Below are 19,852 nucleotides of genomic sequence, written 5' to 3'. Positions count from 1 at the left end.
ATTTACCTATACTTCATAAACTAACACTTGTTAGTACAGAAAGTACAATGTCTGAGACAAATAGATGACTTTCTACAAACCCACTACAAATTCCATAGGGTTTAAATGTAAACTTGTGCTGCTCACTTTCTCCCTTGAATATGCTAATATAGCACTTACTTTCTCTTGTTTCTCCTGCTAGCACTCTTTCCTAGCAAGGAATACTGCTGCATATAATTCATGATAGGCAGAATGGCATGGTTTTCATTTGAAAAGGGATAGTCTAGAGATTACTAATCAACTTCACTTTCATTTAGATAATAAAAAATATATGCTGCTATTACCCCAAAGTCTGAGATCAATTCTGTTTTCACAAGTTATTTATAAAATACATGACTTATTAGAAAATATAAACGTGTTTCCTAAAAGGTATATTTTTGATGCCTATCTAAAAGGGAATTATTTCTGATAGTCTATTGTCTCCAGTTGTGTCTTATGTCCAATATTTTATAATCACAAAGGTACCCTTTTGATATCAGTTAAAATAAACAATACATACTGGTGTTGAAACAAGCTTTGTCAAAGACATTTTTTTTTAAATCAGGCTGGGACTTTACATTTATTAGAAGGTGTTCACAAAAATAAGGGTAACATCATGCATATTCTTTGCAACTAAAACCAGTTATGGTTACAATTTGGAAATAAATTTAAATAGACACAGAGATACAGTAGTACATATACACTCTACTTAGGACATTAATTTGTGTACTGATAACTGTCAGCAATACATCAGAAGTCTACAATCAGCTGATGGAAAGATTGTATAAGGAAGAAGAAACTGCTTCACCTTCTCACACTATTTATGCAGCTTGACAAGAACGTCAGTGTGAATTGCCTCCTAAATTTGAGAGGCAAGAACAAACCAAGACTATACTCCTGCAGTACAAAACATTTACGCACAAAATACACATGCATTGCAATGCATTGGAAATGGGTAAAGCAAGAAGAAACCCATAACTCAATGCTTTATTAACACAGTTCTACAAAGGAGTCTCAAATAGGATTATATAGTTCAGTCACAGTAAGGCCACAATATTACAATGGATAAGGACCACAGAATTTGGCATTCTGTGTTAGTAATAGAACTCTTCTTTCTTTACCTCTATACATGTTCCTGAATGGAATCTCAACAAAGTCCTTCTGGTTTTGTGTAAGTTTAACATATTGCTTAATACAACAGTTAGCACAGGAGATAAGGATACTGTCACAGGGAAAACAAAACCTATGTAACATTCACGGAGTTTTTAGACTATATGCTATGTGCATTTAGATGAAGCAGGCTAATCAGAAAAAAGACTAGCAAAAGATTTCCTCAAGTTTCGAATGGTTTCAGCTTTTGCTTCGTCTTCATTCACAGATGATCGGAAGAAGGACGATTCTGTGAAACTGAAGGCATTTGTCAAAGACTGCGACTTGCTGCAAGACAAAAATATAACAAGTTTTGTATGGTCATATTGTCTATCAACTTCCATCCACAAATAATGCATATAAATTATGAGAAAAGGAAAAATGTCCATGAGATGTAGACAGTTTCCATGTGAACAAAATGGATATTCAACACAACTAATAAAGTTAGATGTAGCATACAGAGCTGCTGCAATACAGCATGTTCTTTCTGTAGTTTGATTTGCAAAGTAGGATAATCTTTTTGTTAGAAGATACACTGCCTTTTTACAGATCTGAAACAGGTCTAGTAAATTGGATGAAAGAAATCAGAACTTAAGGAAAAACTGGGCCTGTCTTAATCCAAATCACTACCCAACACAGGATGATGAATAATTGTGTTCCTGAAGTCTGCAAAAAAATATATGCATACAGAAAAATCAGGTATATCAACAAGACTTTGAAGAATGAATCCTAAAGTTGTAATGTACTCCACTGCTGTGTTAGATATATTTCATCCTCAGTGGAAATATAATGACACTATTCCTATTTCAAAAAATTCCCCAAATTGGGTATCATTTTGCTTGCCTGTAAGCATTTAGTCTAGTAATCCTATTCTGTTTTTAGTGCTATTATGTAATCATGGTTTAAGTCTCTGTAAGCATGAATAAAGTAATGTACAAGAAGGGAAATGTCTGAAGTTTAAAACTAACTCAGGTAAAATAACATTTAAAAGGTAGGCTTGAATTTAAATAGAAAACATTAATGAGTTATAATCTTTTTATGAAGACATCCATGCATTAGTAAAACTAGTTAACTGATTTCATTTTTATCTCAGTACAATAATAGGATTTCAGTTTTGGCTACAGTAAAACTGAAACACTTTCCTTATTCAGGTAGTTTTATACTATCCATGGCTTGCAACTTCTCTGCCTCTGAACTAATAATGTACAGCAAACAGTGCTACAGGCGTTTTAGGTTTTTCATAAATTATAGTTGTGTTAATGAGAATAGACTGATAAATGTTTGTTTGTACTCACTGAAAGAGGGAGGGTGGGAAGCAGCACTTGACTTGATTAGTAACACAATAAGTAGCCTAATTAAATATTTATTCACAGATTAATAACATGTACATACAGGTTAGGCAACAGCATGTGGGTGAATACAAAGCATGCACATGCAAATAGAGTTAATCCTACAGGCAGGAGATTTGAGTCTTGGTGTGGACCTAAAACTGCTTCTTGAAAGTTAGAAAAACTCCTCTTAATATGGCTAGCAGTTTAAAATCTGTAATTTCTTTTTGTTTGTTTGTTTGTTTGTTTGTTTGTTTTTGTTTTTGTTTTAGAGACTATTCCACTCAAGGAAGAGAAAAATGAATCTCCATTTGAAGAATTGACTTAAGGAAAGGGAGAAAGATGGGAAAGTATATACAGTACAGTTTTTCCATACCTGTTTTTCACCATTTTTCTTAAATGTCAGAAATGCACACATTAAGTTTTAAAGTAGTTTAGAGTCTTCCATCTTGCTTAAGAAAATTGACTTCCCTATTTTGTAGGTATACTTAAGTAGTGGATGAATTAATCCAAGTTTAATGATTATAAAACTAAAGAAATACATTGTCCTAGGAAAGCAAGGAAAATCTTTCCTTCATTAGCAACTATACTTGACCTTTTTTGACTATTGTTTATCTTTGCATCTTGTCACCTAACAAGTCTGTTCCCCTGACTTGTACTCAGGCAAGGACTCGGAATTGGTTCACACTAGCATTAGCAAATGAGCGGATGAAAAAGGGGGATCTGCGTTACTGGATAAAATGACAACTACATGCAAGTATTTTTACTTGTCAAAATAAGTAGAATGCATCTTCAACTTCATTGGAAGTAGTGTGTATCAGGATCACTATGCTGAAAACCAGCAAATCATTGCTAACACCTTCTCCGGGTTTTCTGCTTACTGGGTTAAAGCTGCGAGGGGATATGTAGCTACACATCCTTCTCACATTCTGTGCTGCTGCATGCAGCTGCCCAGATAGAGCACTGCCGGTGCGCTGTGCCCAGCAGAACCTTCCAGCAGTGAGGTAACGGCAGGCAGCTGTCTGTGCGAGTCCTGCCTCTCCTTCGGAGAGGGCCTGCCTGAGTTACTTGTGCCGTACAGTCAGTGGCAATGTATAACCATGACCAGAGTGTGACTGTAAGAAGCACGGCTTGGCAGCGTGTTCATTTGCATTGTTTCTGAGATAGGCCTTTTGAAACTGGAATCTGTTCCTTGAGTGACTGCGAGGTTAAAAGTTGAAACAGATAAGACTTCCTCTTTTCTGTGCAAGCTTACAGCACACCCAGATCATGAGTCAGTGACATAAAAAGAAAAAAAAAAAAAAAAAAAAGAGTAAGATGAAGAGTTTTTACATCAGACCTAGCTGGGGCAGAAATTGCACAACAAATATATGAAATTTTGTGTAGCACAGGACATAACTACTGCTATTCTCTTCCTAATGGTAAACAGATAATAAGCTTTCTGAAACTTTTTAATATCATTCTAGACTTGGGAACAAATGTATATCCTTTCATGAATGTTAGACCATCTCCCAAGTTACAACTGCAACAATAAATCTAAGCGTATCATGAGGAGACAAGAAAATTGATAAAGCAAATCTTACTTAAGTTGGGGATGAGACTGAGGCTTCTGTTGTGGTGCAGGCTGTGGCTGTGGTGCAGGCTGTGGCTGTGGCGCGGGCTGTGGCTGTGGCGCAGGCTGTGGCTCTGCTTCCTTTGCTAATCGGGTGCTGGAGGGACCTTGAGCCTGGGCACGCGGTTGCTGGGTTGTAGGTCCAGGCGGACGCTGTGGCTGAGAAGCTGAGGGCTTTGCTGCCTGCCCAGGGGGGTACATGCGCTGTGGCTGCAATGGCTCCTGGCTTTGTGATTGCATTCCTTGGGGTTGCACTGGGCCCCCTAGGTTCAGTACAAGAAAAACTTCATAATGTTATAGTATCAAAGAGCTCTTACTAGATTCATATCCAACACTTTAAAATAATCCTCGAATGTGATTAATTTTACTTTTGAGGCAAAATTCTACTGATGTGGACTGCAGCTTAATGTAGTCAATACTACTAATCACAGTTGGTACATTAGTAACTTGCTTGGAGCCATCTGATTCATCCATAAAAATGCTAAACCCCAAATTTATCCCAGCAGTAACTCCACTGACTTCAAATTAGATTAGTGGAGTTACACCTGGTATAATTTTGGCCCAGCTAAAGGAGAGGCTGTGAGAGAATTGAATATATCAAAAATATCTAATTCAGCAATACAGCTACTATTTTCTGTGTAGTTATTACAATTTTGCTCCCCCAAAGTTTAGAAGTTATTTTTGTAATATTCCTCTTAGATTAATTCTTATAGCAACAAAACAACTTTATATTGAAAATTTTCTGGCTAATTTAAAGTCTTTTGATAACTAATCTAACATCTTGGTGAAATACATCAAGAACATTACAAGAAACAAAAGAATATCATTATTAACTCTTTACCAAGGAGATCTTCCCACTGTGAAGGAATGACAGTGAAAAAAATATGGTAGCAAGTGTGTAACTAACATGTGTAGTAGAGACTTGATTGTGAAATCCATGGCTGAAAGATGCTACATCATCACCGAGGTTTTTTTTTTTCTTTCCTCTTTCTGACTGAAATAGTGCTGCATCAGATATCAGTGGCCATGCTGCTCTTATCTCACATCAGATGTCCGAATGTGGTTTCCTTGGATGATATTTGTTAAAACAATCTTTATTCTTCCATGTGACAAAGCACACAGGACATCTGAGTTAAGCAGATGAAGGGACAGGATGAAATCCTGAGAGATTTGTTTGTATAATGCTTCAGTAAGGAAGTGAGCTTTGCTGAACAGTAAATATTATACAAGACAACTGATCTAGATGTTCTGAATATTTGGGAATTTTTAGTCTTACACAGATATTCAGTGCTAGTAAAAGACTTGCGTGGGTCTCTAAAAGAAAATGTTCGTATCTGGAAATACAGTTGCAATATATATTTTTTTTAATTGTTATTATAGATACTTTTCCACTTACTATAGGAGATTCCAGCGTATGTGTCTGAGAACAGCACGTACTAATTCTTCAAGAAGTTTTAATACAGTTGTAGCAGTGTGTTGTGGTGCAGAAAGATAAATAGCACGTACTGTATGTTAAGGAATGTGCCTTCATCGTTTATTAATTTTAACCACTTTTGTAGGAAATATTTGAAGGTGATAACATGGTCTTGCAACATCTTAATAAGGATCATTTGCTTATTAGTCTCCCTTCACTCAATACTGAAAAACAGAAAGGCTTCTTTTCCCCCACTTGTATATACAGGCTTGAATGCCAGAAACTTTACACTGAAGACAGATATAACTTTCTTTTATTGCACATTAAGCTGTACAAGATATTTCACATAAAAGATATACTGCTGTCACACTTCCAGCATTTGCTCACTTTCTTGCAGCTGGGTTGTACAAAAGGCAACAATCATGAAAGAAACTTTTACCAAAAATAACTCAACAAAACTGAACATTAAGCCTACACTGTAAAACATCTGTTCCCTGTTACCCACAATATTGCACCTAAGCATGCTTACATGCAGAGAGACATTTTGGCTTGCTTCTTGTCTGTGGTATGTAGCAATAATGTGTGCCCTTGTAAATCCTTTACAGTCAACAAGCTGAAATCCTGTCTGAAACACCCATCTTTTCTTTGCACACACAGCTCACAAATGTCGTGTGAAAAGCACTTGTGAATACTTGTACTACTACATGCAAAAAATACCAACTGCTTTAAATAAAATCAATCATCAGATTCATTTCTTCACCCCAGGGCAGTATTGTTTATTCACTTTTATGGTATCTGGAGGTAAGGATTTGTGAACCTGATTCTAAGTGGTACTTCCTTAATACAGAACAAAATATCCAATGCCATCATTGGAATGATTACTGACCCAGACAAATGCTGATCACTAAAGCAAAATATTCATGTAAGTTACTGATAGGTAGTAAACAGTAGCACTTACCACAAACATTTAAATAGCTAATAATGCATACCTTAATTCTCATCTTACCAGCCAGCATGTACAAAGAAAAGAAATGCTAAGAACGATGATTCTCACTGATAATTTTTTTTCCAATGTTTGTAGGGAAAACAGAAGTAGAACATAAAGCTGTTTTCCCTTTAAACAAAACTGTTTGCACTAAACTAATGGCCACTACTCATCTTTGTACATATTCTAAATTCAAATTATAGTTTTGTGGCTCACTTGCGACTAAGTTTTATGGTATGCTAGCATTGTGTAGCTTGTGACTGTAGGCTAGATTTCTCACAACAGATTAACTGCCCACCTGTACATTTCTTGTAATATTACACTATAAACTGCTTATGCAAAAATCATAAATAATCTTCCTATAGAAAATACAGCAGTTGTCAGGCATCTCAAGTCTTTTTGCACATTTGATTTTAAGCAATTGTTATAAACCCTATTTAAGTGGATAATGCTGGGACTGAATTTTCTTTATAGCTATCTTGATATTTCTAGGTTTAAAATCATAGACCTGAGTTAGTAAAGAAAACCACCAACATTGCATTCCAATCAAAGGGCAAGATCTCTAGATGGTTAAAGGTACCTTGGTCTACCATCTCTCAACATCTCAGTATTTGGAAAAAAAATGAGCTCTTACAGGAAGTTTAACAGTCCTTGAGGTACTTCTCACCAAATAACCTGGGCTTTAACTCTTAGGTGAGTATAAGATTTTGAAAGTATTTGCATTACTGTTTTATTTAAAAATCTCCATAGATACTACTAATTCGGAATGACAACAAAAGGAACTACTTCATTGAAATAAGATACATTAAATACTCACACTTTCACTGAGATATTGCACATAGGTGGCCCATTTACATAGCTTTATAGCTAATAATTTAATGCAGAAATACTAAAAATATGAATACCAGTATGTAAAATAGAAGATATTTTAAATATTCCTTGGGAAGAACTGTATCGTACTTATCGAGTCTCTGAAATATTAGACTTCCACTTGGTTATAAGTAAAACTTAAATGTTAACAAACTTTATAAAATTATAAATAGAAAGCCTCACCAGCAAATTCTAATCTAGACTTTAAAAAATATATCTGGATCACCTATCTAATACTCATGCACGCACACACACAAAAAAATAAAGGCGATGAGTATACTGTGCACACACTCACAGAGTAAGCAAAAGTATTTATATTTGAACCTCGGTGGTATTTTACTGAACGATATATAATACTCAAAAAATACTGTCTAACCATCCATACAGTTGCACTGGGCTCTAAAGAGGCACATTCTTTGTACACTGTTGACAACAGCCCTGAAATCACAAATTTTACAGAGAAAAGTAGGTAAGCATTACACGCACAGACATGAACAAGTAAACAACCAGACGGTATAGTTGACACTGCATAGAAAAAACACAGTCCAGGTCAGCATTGAACAATGTAAAATTGAACAAAACTGGTATGTTTGCTTTTAAGATTGTGTTTTTGTTTCCTTTTTTTTTTTTTTTTTTTAATAATTTTTATTTTAACCCTTGCTTTTAGTCTCAATTATCTAAGTAGCCTGGACTTGTTTTGGTCCTACTGCAACGCCATTACAGTCGAGAATGTACTGTAAACAACCTTGAGGTGGTGGTCGCTGAGGTGGGATTTTGTTTGGTTCTGGCTCCTTTAGTGATCCACTCTGGAAAATATATTTGAAAACAGAAGAGAAAAAAATTAGAGTAGCTTAGTTCCAATTTTCCACTAATTTGTCCTTATTTTCATTAGAAATCTCTTTAATGTTTGGGGGCTGAACATCTAATTTTAATTTATTCCAGATAACATTTTCTAATTTAGTTGCTGCCTACCATGACATATGAATCTTGGACTAATTCAAAGCTGAGTTCTGAAAAAAAATAAAAATGTTTTCCCTTTGCAGCATGTGATCATGATGTAAGGAGTGCCTTCTCAAATCTTACTGCTATTTGTGTATGGTCGTTCTCCTTCAGTTCCTAGCACCTTGAAACACTTTTTTGTATCTCATCACTTCTGCTTTTTTTTTTAGGATAGACTGAATAGAAAGGGGACTTCAACAGATATGTTTGTGTAATTCAAGAAATAATGTATTTTTAATTACATTTTTTTGTTTCTGGAAGTGGTAGCACAGCAGTGCTAGTTTCACTTTGATTCTCCGGCTGTAAATGGGAAGAAAGATGGACTACTCTGGGTTAGCTGTTTCACTAAGCAAAATTAAAGAAGGAAGCAAAAACCACAGACAAATAATGAAAATAATTAAAATTACTTCATGCTACTCCATCTGACATGTTATTAGAAACACATGTAATACTTAACTTTTCAAAACAGAAGATTTATTTGGCAGTATCATTTTCAAATGTATACTTGTCCAGAGGAAAAGATGGGCCTGAACCAAAACCTTGGAGCAGAACACCCTCTGGGAACATTAGGATTTGAATCCAAGCTTTGTCTTGGGCCCATCTCTAATATTTTTTAAAAAATGAAACATGTTAAATCATTGGATGTAATAGCTTAGATTTTTTTTTTTTTTTTTTTTTTTTTTTTTTAAGGATTCAGAGATTAAATTGCCATCTGTTGAGGGAAAAACCCAGAATGTATTAAATAATAAATGTAAAATTAATTAAGCATGTTTTTTTTTTTTTTAACTTACTGTTTTTTTTTGATTTTTCTAATAGATTTGTATTTGATCTCAGAACCATAGAAATAAATCTTACTCATAGTGATGCAAATTTCAGCACAGCAATCTAGAAATTATACTTTCTAAATGTTACAAGACAACAACACTCTATTGTATGCAGCTGTTCCAAATTGCTTCGTCTGTTTAGATACATAAATAAAAGGAAATAGGACACGTCCAAAACTCTAATTATTCAGAGTTACCAACCTTTACAAGGCCAAATGAAGGGTAAAAATCATATGTATAAAATGAATGAGGCGAAATCTGATTCTCATATTAACTGATCCAGTTACATAGCTCTTGGTAACCATCAATGTAAGGATGAGGATATGTAAAAAGAGAATTTCATAAGGAAAGACACTGCCAGCAGATAATCTGAAATGTTTTAGTGTGGGGTAAAGTCTTCTTTGTTTTGTTTGTCTCCTTTCTCTAAATTTCTGAACCATATATAAAAGTTCACTTTTTATCCAATGCATTTTTCATGACACCTTAAGTATTTGTGATACCTGCTCTGTATGATGCACTGGAGCTCATTTAAACAATACATACATACACCAGTAACTCCCTGGATACTGGGGAAATTAGCACAGAGAGTGGAAACCTTGAAAAGCTGCCCTAGAGGAGCTAACTCCTTTCATATTCTAGTACTATTGTTCAGATGCACCTGGCACCTTCCCCTATATACCTTAGGGCATTTGGGTGTTCTCTATCACAGACAGCTTCTGTTTCCTTTGGTGTTGAAGTATGACACATGGAGTGTGCCCTTAAAGTGAAAATGTGAGTACTGGGACTTAAGGACTTCCAGAAGGAGTCTTCTGGAGGACTGAACCGATCATGTGACTTTTGTTAGAAAGCACATATAGTATTTTACAAAGAACATTATTACTATTACCATGTGATAGATTTCCTAGCCTTACAGAGGTCCATAAAACAATCTGCATAGTTCTGTGCAGTGGCAGACATAAACTAGGGAGGATATGAATGTGGCTATTTTTCTACTAAAACAAAAATAAAAGATTATATAGGTAAAACTCATATTTTATTTAGAAACTGAGAACAAAGGCTGGTGATTAAAACTCACACCTACTTGAATATTAAAACAACATCTGTAGGGCCCCTGTCTCCTCTGTGCCTTGAGGCTGAAGCAAGTCTACTATTTGTTCTTGCACCAGAATGGTCTCAGCTTTTATCACACACACCACTTAACTGACTTGACAACATCAGTATTTATGCAATCTGCATATCTCTCCATCTTACCATGAAATTATTTTATCCTAAATTAGGCTTTCAATAAACCTTACAGAAGCTTGCTAATCCTTACCTCAACTGTTCTGAAAGCTCAGAGCTTTTGTGCATTTTCTGTTGAAGATGTATTTCCCCCACTCTAGTCATTGACTGCAGCTGTCCTGATCTTACCACCCACACATCCTTTTTTCACCAGATATCACCTGGTGCTTCCAGGAACCTCACCCACACTCCAGGCCAATCACATGGGTATATTACTTTTGCTAATTAGCCAACCCACCCAGGCTGACCCAAAAAGACTAATTAGCATTACATTCCTAATTGAGAAATCTTACTCATGGTTTTTCAATGGTCTGTAGTAATCCAGTCCTTTTCAAGACTGTTTTTTTTTTTTTTTTTTTTTTTTTTTTTTTTTTTTTTTCTCCAGACAGTCAGAAACCTTGATACTTGATATTAAATACAAGCTTTGAACCAGAGTCTTGTTTGCTGTCCTGAGCCAAGGCCTTTAATAAAATCCAGACTTCTTCTAAAACACCAGTTGTTGGCAAATTGACTACAGTGTTACTTCTCACCTCTCCAAGGTGGTGTGCCAATGTAATTGTAAGAGCTGCTAACTCCTCATAGGCAACACAATCTCTCTGAACACAGATGCTGGACTAGACCTGTCCTGCAGATGTTTTCACCCCTTCTGTTATTTTTTTTTCCTTTGTTGCCCAGCCTAGAAGCTCACCCTCCTACCAGTTTCTTTTAGTATGAACATGTTTTCCTGCACTGCAGTTCTGATCTACAAACTTGCTTACTGCTTAATTCAAACCTTACAGGAATCAAGGATTAGAATGCAGAATATGTCATGGAAGATAGCCCTGGACAGATTATTATTTGGATGCTCAGGGCTTAGTAGTTACTAGTACAGTATGGTACAGTAATTCATAGTACAGAAACTAAACTACAGTTTTCAGTATGGTTTAGGACTACCTAAGTGAGGTGTGGTAACTGCTGGGGCAAGGAGCCGTTTTGGTTTTCATTTTATGGAGTACAGCTTTCACATCACATCCAAATTCCCCCCAAAAAAGACAGGATTGCTGTTGTTGATAGTAACATTATCTAGAGCTGCTTATAGAATCTCTCCTCTTCAAAGGGGATTTACTGTTTACATAGCTATTACAAAAAATACAGCTTTATTTGTGGAAGCCTCTAAGCCACATGAATACTACAAATACACTGTAGTGATTTTTCTGCTCTGCGTATAACAATGCTTTGGTTGTATAGTGGTGTTTAGAATATTGGCTAAATTAATTATAGCCAGAGCAGAAACCCAGCTACTTATCTAGAAGATAAGTGTCTGTTGGTGTCTCTGTAGCACTTCCTTCCTTTCAACATTCACCTGAAATGGTCTCCTTAGAATTTTTGGGAGTAGAACTGCAGAAAAAGACTGTTTTTCCAAGCATGATATATTAAAGTTTGATCAGTGGTACTACTTCTTTTTCTGTCTTTTATATTTATATAAATGCAGATTGGATTCAAATATATTTGAATTTCGAATAATCTGAAAAATGCTGAAATGGGTGGGAGCAAAAGCAGCAACTTGTCAGGGAAATAGCCCTTGGGCATGAGAGATGCTAAACTGAGTCCCAGCAAAAATTGATGTTGATTTGGCTGAGTTTGAAGATTTTGTGAATTATAGTTGGAGCATATATAGTTGTTTTTGGGTTTCATTTGGTTTTCTTTATAATGTAATACTAGAAGCTTTTCTAAGATATTTCAATATTTGAAGGGAAAGTCATATTGTTCAGGTCAGGAAATAGAGGGGTCAATTGAGAATTGCCAAAATGGAGGCTGAGTTTGATCTTATATAGGAAACAAGAATAACAGTAAAACAAAGCAGGAGTACTAAGACGAAGCGTTACTGCAAAGCAGAGAGGTAATTTAGATCATTTAAGCAGGGTGTCAACAGTAAATGAATGCTTAAAAAGTGACAGAGATCTAGACACTCTTTCCTCACAAGAGAGGAACGTTACGCCTGTTCAAGGGAATGAATGTAAACTTACCAGATGAAGGAAGAGTCCATACCCACAATATTTGGAAGATTGTGTCTTGCTTAGTTTAGCAAAATAGAGGCTCGAAGGCAGTATGGTTGCTTTTTGCGAATATGTTGTAGTGGTAAAGAAGTGGAAACAAGCTCAACTAAAGCATAATGTGAACCAATAAAAATGGGCAGGAAATAAGCACATAGTGTGTTACTTAGCAAAACAATGAGATGTTGAAGTGACATTATGATGTGGAGAATCCAAAAATAAGAAACTCCTTAGTGCCTAACCGTTCACTGTTTCATACCTTCAGTGTGCAGTGAGCATGGCAGAGATTCTCACCAGTTGCTGGTACAGACCTCATCCTGTACAGGGCGAATCTGGCATAGGTGACTTATAAATGCTTCCTTGTGTTGCTAGTGGTGCTGAACAGGACTACAAAGTTTTTGCTATTTATTCCCTGTAGACTGAGATGGGCAGTGAAACAGGCCTACTTACAGTGATGATGGAGAGATGCCCTAAGGCTCACCTTAAAAAGAAGCCACTTTCACATTGTCTAGTACAAAGTGGCCAGCTATAGGAGAGTTGGCTCCTGCTTTGTACATTTTTTGGGGGTATCAGTGTCCAGTGTTGCCCTTCTCCACTAAGGAACTCTATATGGAAAATATACTCAGCAAAACTGATGCCAGCCTAAAATTTCTTCATGTTGAATCTGTGATAAAGAATTAAAAAGTTTAGACCAACTTTTATTGTTGCTCAACCAGCTTTCCAAACTACCTATGCAAAACCTGTAAAATCTTCCTCTGAATGGAACGGGAAATGACTGCTAAGAGGAGAAAACAAGCTATACAGCTTAATTTTACTTGGATTAATATTTACAATATGCCCTGAAAAAGCTTTTTTTGTAAGCATAAAAAACTATTCTAGCTTATATTTTGTATACTGCTTTCTATTGTTAGATAACTAATTACTTCCTACAGAGGAGATTTCTTCTAGAATATTTTTACACAGCCGTAAGAATGAGTATCATATTATGAACTCACTGCTGTTAAAGGGCAGTATTTTCTGCCTCCAGTATTTTCCTTGAGACACTGAAACAGGTAGCCTCTCATTGTCTATGGCAGTCCTATGTTCTATTGTTTTGCTGGGGAAAAAAAAAAAAAAATCCTAAAAAGATGATGTATCTAGAGAAAAATTGGGATGACAATTCAGCACAAAAAAAAAAAAAAAAAAAAAAAAAAAAAAAAAAAAGAGTTTCTGAAGAAGTAGCAGCACTTGTAGAAGCTAAGTGGTCCCCTCCCAGAAACAGTCAGTATTTCTAATGGACAAGGATGCAATCTGATATGATTGCAACTCTTGCTTAATGAAGCCAGATTTCAACTTCTGTTTTTGAAAAGGGAACACTAAAAGTATGCAGTTGCACAGCAGCTTTCAGGCAGTTCTTCCCAGTAGAAAAATTGCTCCCCACAGACAAGGTAGGAATGTGGGCTATGTGATAGGAGAGAGCTCCCCCTGTGTGCTAAAGCAGCTGAGACTGAAATGTGTGTGTGAACGTTTGTACCAGAGAAAGAGATAGATGGCCAGGCAAATGAAAGAGGTACCACATATCTTGAAGACTGTCCAGTTACAGGAAAGTTAAACTTCCTTTCTCAGTGTACATAGACACCTCTGGATACATAGAGGGTAAAGTACTGCTCGGGGCTTGATAGTGTCAAAATGCTATGTTGTTTTTTGAAATTGTAAGGAAGGTTTTGACCCTGGGACCCAGAGATTTTAACCTTGTTTGATGCTATGCTCTATCTGCTCCTCCAGTCTTTAAACAAAACCAAAACCAGATTTTTATTTTTATTATTATTAATTATATTATTATTATTATTATTATTTTTTTTTTTTTTTTTTTTTTTTGTGACAAGTGATCCTTTCATGAACAGGAAGAGGTTAAGATCTGCAGAACTTCCTCTGGAGATCCAAAGATCCATCATTGCTGGATCAATTTAGAACTAAAGTTTGTGCTTCAAAACAGAGTAGGAAAAAAGATGGAGCTAACTCAGGGCCAGTGTTATAAACCATGGTATATTTTAATATGATTGTATCAATGTTACAGAATAGTGGAGCAGGAGGTGGTTTGGGAAAGAAGTAGTCACAGAGTGAAACACTTGAGCTCTACCACAAATAAAAGCAAAGTTCAGAATCTGAACAGAACATAAGACTTGTCTGTCAGCGGTTGCATGTGCTTCTTTCCTTGCTTCTCTTGGTACAGCACAAGTACACAGCCACAAAGATGAAGCATCAGTAGTGGTTGGTCTGAACTCTGAAAACCTTCCTGAGTCTCTCCTAGGAGCAGGGAGACACTGGGGAATGATCTATGGGCAGCTGAGGACAAACTTGCTCTACTGGCAACTATCCAGATGGAGCACTGATCGGACACTAGATTAGTGACTGAAGTGGTGAGGGGAAAAGGAGGATGCTTATGTTTTCCTATGGACAAGTCAAGAATATTTGAAAATGAGCTGCTCTGTTTTGGATTTTGCCTTGATTTCTCTTTGTGCTTATCCTTGTTTAAAAATCACAGTGCTTACTTAGCACATGGTCCTTATTCAAAATAAACTGTGGTGATGACTGCTGGGGAGATGGACAGAATCCTTGAAAGTTAAACACAGAGTAAAGCCAAATGGTTTGGCTTAACAGGTTATGATTTAAAGGTCAGAGAAATCAAATAAAAAAAGTCAAGTGGAGACAGAGAATGATAACAAAAAAGGCAAACACCCACCACAGTGGGGAAAAGAAAGGAGGCCAAGGAAAACCTCCTCCCCAAAAAAGGTATTTCTATCACGTTCAGGTTAGATAAAAAAAAAAATCAGATAGTAAAAATAGATGAACAATATGGAAAAATAAAAAATCAAAAGGATTTTATATGATAGTAAGTATAGCACTAAGACCAAACAATGAGAGACTAACTTAGACTCTCCGTATTGCCTGTTTCATGGTGACAGGATCAATGTTTTCCTTGTTCTTATTTTGAAAAGACTACATTTTGCCCTATAATGGAATGAAGATATTTGTTTTTGAAGTCTCCAAAAAATATCTGTGGGACAAGAAAGCTGTTCCTCACAGAAGTCTACTAAGAACGTATACAATACTCTGTAGTGGTAGGCTCATGATTACTTAAGAATTAAATGTTTAAATTATCCTTGAGGGTAGACACCATCAAGTTTCAGAGTTCTCAGAGAGAGTGTCTGCTTCTGCCAACACAATTGGTAGTTTGGTAGATGATCAGAAAATCATCTGGCTGAAGATGATCAAAAAGTTAACAAAAGAATTATTTTATTGCATAGTGAAGAGAAAAAGAGAGGTTTTTTGTTTTTTTTTTTTTTTTTTTTTTTTTTTTTTTTTTTTAACAGTACTGTTATATTGATTAAAATAAGCATGAAAAAAGTATTAACTTGTAATACTTGTTATGTTTTTCCATTTAGCTATCATTTTGTTGTCTTCCATAATATGAAAATGATTATCACTAAGGCTACTGCCTTATACCCTACAGAAAATTTAAGTTATCCTGATCATCCTGGACCTGATGCTTGACTCTGTCAGGTTGCCACTGGGACTTTTTTCTTTGGTTTTCTCTTCTATTGAGTATTTTTGTGAGCAACTCTTTCTGTTATCAAGCTTTGTTCAGCTTATCTGTTCAGCTTATCTGCAGGAGTCATGTATTCTTCCAGGTACTCTGCTGGCAACAAGAATTCAATAGAGAGTAGTCAGAATAAAAATAAATAAATAAATAAATAATAATAAAAAAAATCAGGCAACGTACTGAAAACTTTTATTTTATTTGTACAAATTTCTGTTGGTGTTAGCAGATCCTAAATCCTAAATCCTAAATCCTAAATCTTTAATATATGCCCCTTAGTATGTTTTATTATCTAAATGTCACCAGAGCCTTTGAAAAAGGGCATTGTAAGGCATACTTGTTTAGTTGTTGCACACTATTTCAAAACAAACTAGGAAATATAAGCACTTATTAGTGTTTTGTTTTACTTGTTTTCATTTAATTGATATATTCCCAGCTAACCACCAAAAACATTTATGTAGACATCACTAGCAAATATCCAGCAAGCTATTTACCTGTTCCTGCTCTACAGAGACAATACTAAATAAGCAAAGAACTGACCAAATATACTTACCTCCTTAGTAATTACTCCACCTACTGGTATGGGATTCTAATAGCCATTTTAAAATAGGTTATCTTAAATTTTAGAACCAATTTTTTAGTAAAATCTCTTCTCAACATCTGTATGTTGTGTTCCACTACTTTTTAACTGTTGTCAATATTAAAAATATTAGGATTTATTTTCCTGCATGAACTTTGTTTTTAATATTACACTACATGAATATCAAGTTCAAATGCTTAAAATAAATCAAACTTTGTGTAATGAAATAGTGACTGCTTTAAATACCTCATCCAGGCTCTTAAAAACATCTTTAATCCAGCAGTTAAGTCTGAATCTCCACCTCCATTGTGATCTCTATCACTTCTACGTTCTTGTAGGATCTGCCTCAAATAGATGTCTAATTGAATGATGCACAAAATATCCTTGGTGTAGTAAAATGTATGCTACCATTATATGCTTGTGATAATTAAACTTGACTGGTGTAAATTTAACTGGAGTGAAGTGTACCTGCACCTTTCACCAGGAAGGGGTGAGCTCAAGTTCCTTTATATTTCTATTTTCTTCTGCTTTTCTTAATTCCATACATTTAGGATCTAAAATGGTACCAACTGTTTTTCTTTATAATAGTGTTATGCAAAATGGTTGAAAAGGAAACATTTTATATTGGCAAAATATATATCCAATTTGTTGTTTAAGGTGATATACTTTCTGTAATACGATGCACTAAGTTGTAGTAATAAATAAGACAGCTCTAAAAATCAGTTATTAGAAAGAGAAGAGGCCACAAGATGTCGCTGGGATTCAAAGAACCAAAACGTAAAACAGATCCTAGCTCTGGAGTGAAAATCCAATTTCAAAAATAACTTGTAAAAATCAGTTTAACATGCCAGTTTTAAGAATGACTTTTGACTTATATAACCACTGAAATGTAGTTTTTAGTGTTCTATGGCGTATATATGCACTAGCAATATTTTTTATTGTCTCTGGTAAGTCTTGATGACAATGTCTTAAATTTTCTGGCAATATAGCCAACTTGGTGCTGCCTGATTTTTTCTTAAAGTCACAATGGTAAGTCAACTAACATTTTAACATAAAAAGTAATGTGCTTTTAAATGTGCTGTGATTTAAAAGGGCTTCTAGATGCACATAGCAAGAAGTAAAGAATTAGTAAGATTTTCTTTGTATTTACTAATGCCTGTCAAAGAGCATACAAACTTTCTGAGGTTATCAACAGAGTATACATATTAAATGCTAATGCAGACTACAGAAGATGCTCAATTAACAGCTACATAGATATACCACTTGTTTATTGACTGTTTATACATATTGCTTCGTTTATACAGAGTAATATGATTAGGAATTTGGAAAAGTAAACAATTAAAGAGACATAACAGTAAAACCTTGTCCAGACTTTTTCCAGGTTCTCTGTGCTGCCTTGCCCTGTGCAGAGAGAAAGTCAGGCTATCTCTTAGGTATATTAAGGATCCAGGTTTCCATAAGATGCTGCTTCACAAATCTACGTACATCTGTTTTATGGTTATATGATGTCAGAGCTGCCATTTATCCCCTATTTAAAAGTCCTCCTAAGAAAAAGAAATATAGTACATATGGTTTTAGGGGTCATCAGAAAATGTAGCAACTTCCTTAATGCAAGCTATTCATAAATTACACCTCCTGTCTGTTAGTATGGATTTAATCACACCAGGAAGTGATTTGTTTTGCAGTAGGATTCTCAAATACTAATACTCAAACTGTATGTTTACCTTCTTTCATAGAAAAAGATGTAGTGTGATCTCATATCATTTATTTGTTAGGCAGTCTTTCCTTCCAAAAACAGAGAAGAAAAATATGTGCCTCCAAATAAGTGCCAAGGGACAGTGACAGGAGAATTCTTGGTGGTGGTGCTAGTCAGTCATATGAATACAGCCGGGCTAATGTGAGTACGTTTAGTATTAGGCAGCTTAAGGATGCCACAAAGCTGTAGCAAACCTACAAGTCATGGCCCTGTTCCTCTTCGAGAAATTAGATCAACTATGAGACTATAAAGCAGAACATCATTTAGAAATGAAGCCCACACCTGGACTTTAGCAGAGAAGTTTACTTCACCTAACAAGCAGATTAATGCTGCCTTTCAGATTTGCAGAAGAGAAAGTTAAGAAATGAAAGATGCCAGGTTCTGCTGTTCTAGTCTCAAAACTATCAAAGGACCATCCTCTTTGCTTCTACATTATTTATTGCTCTGTAACTGGTGTGCTACTCCTTTCTTTTAAATGGACCAGAACCAAGATATAGTTGGTAATGCTATGCTCTTTGTCATGTTGTGTGGTTATGGATTTTGTGCCTCTGGTGCATGCATTTCTTCCTTCCATTAAGGATACAAAATTCCTTGATCTTTTGTGGATAATGCAGCATGGTCTCAACAGAGTTGTATTGAAAAAACACTTTCTACTATGATGTTCCTTAGCTTCAACTGCTAACTTTACTGTAGTCATTTGCATTTTATGGTAATGTTCTTGCATAATGTAATATTCTACACAGAATTTACTCCATCACAACTAGTATCATGAATTGATATGCAGCTTTGACTATGTTTTACTATTATTGTTTTATATACAAGTGCTGCCACAGAAACAAGTTTAAAATACCCTCTACTGAACAACCACCTGTAGTTTTGCAAATTCAGAGAGCAGAATTTTAATTGGTGATCTTTCCTACCAACAGATGGAGACAGGTAGGTGATTCCACTACCTAGAACACTTCACTGGGTAGTTTAATGTACTGGTTGTTGCTTTAAGGAAGATTTGACAGAGGCTCCTCAGCTGGCTTGTCAAAAGTGTTAAAAGAGGCTACAAAAGGAAGAAATTTAGATTTCATTTATTGCCCACAAGTAGAGCACCTGGATTTTGGTCTTTCATGGAAAAACATCCATAAATGTCATATTCCTAGCTAGAGTTCTACTATATATTTTCATCATGGTTGTTGGTAAAACAAGCTTCCATGCTTTTAAAATAAATAGAAATAAGTTAATATTTGAAAGAGTTTTTGACTGTATACAACTATATCAGACAGACATAACTGCCCAGGGATTCTTGCTTTTCTTTGTAGTGGGAAGACTCCCAAAGTAATTGATAAGAGCAAAACTGGCAAGCTTTGAATCTTGTAATTACTTTCTTTTTGTAATACTTTCTATCCCGGTATGGTTCGATCATGCTGTCAAA

The 19,852-nt window shown here is 35.5% G+C and overlaps 1 protein-coding gene across 2 annotated transcripts in view; it reads right to left on the bottom strand.

Annotated features, from left to right (window-relative positions):
* Positions 1-553: 553 nt before the first annotated feature.
* Positions 554-19,852, bottom strand: part of SYN2 (synapsin II) — a 180,722-nt gene continuing 161,423 nt past the window's right edge. For both annotated transcript variants that reach the window (XM_082768170.1, XM_082768171.1), the window contains 3 exons: positions 8,122-8,182; positions 4,079-4,370; positions 554-1,455 (listed from right to left, as the gene is read on the bottom strand). In XM_082768170.1, the coding sequence (XP_082624296.1) occupies positions 1,320-1,455; positions 4,079-4,370; positions 8,122-8,182 (489 nt within the window). In that variant the 3' untranslated portion in view covers positions 554-1,319. The remainder of the gene's footprint in view (positions 1,456-4,078; positions 4,371-8,121; positions 8,183-19,852) is intronic.

Source organism: Aythya marila (genome assembly GCF_965140915.1).
Source record: "Aythya marila genome assembly, chromosome: 10".
NCBI lineage: Eukaryota > Metazoa > Chordata > Aves > Anseriformes > Anatidae > Aythya > Aythya marila.
This window is presented reverse-complemented; position numbering and strand designations above follow the sequence as displayed.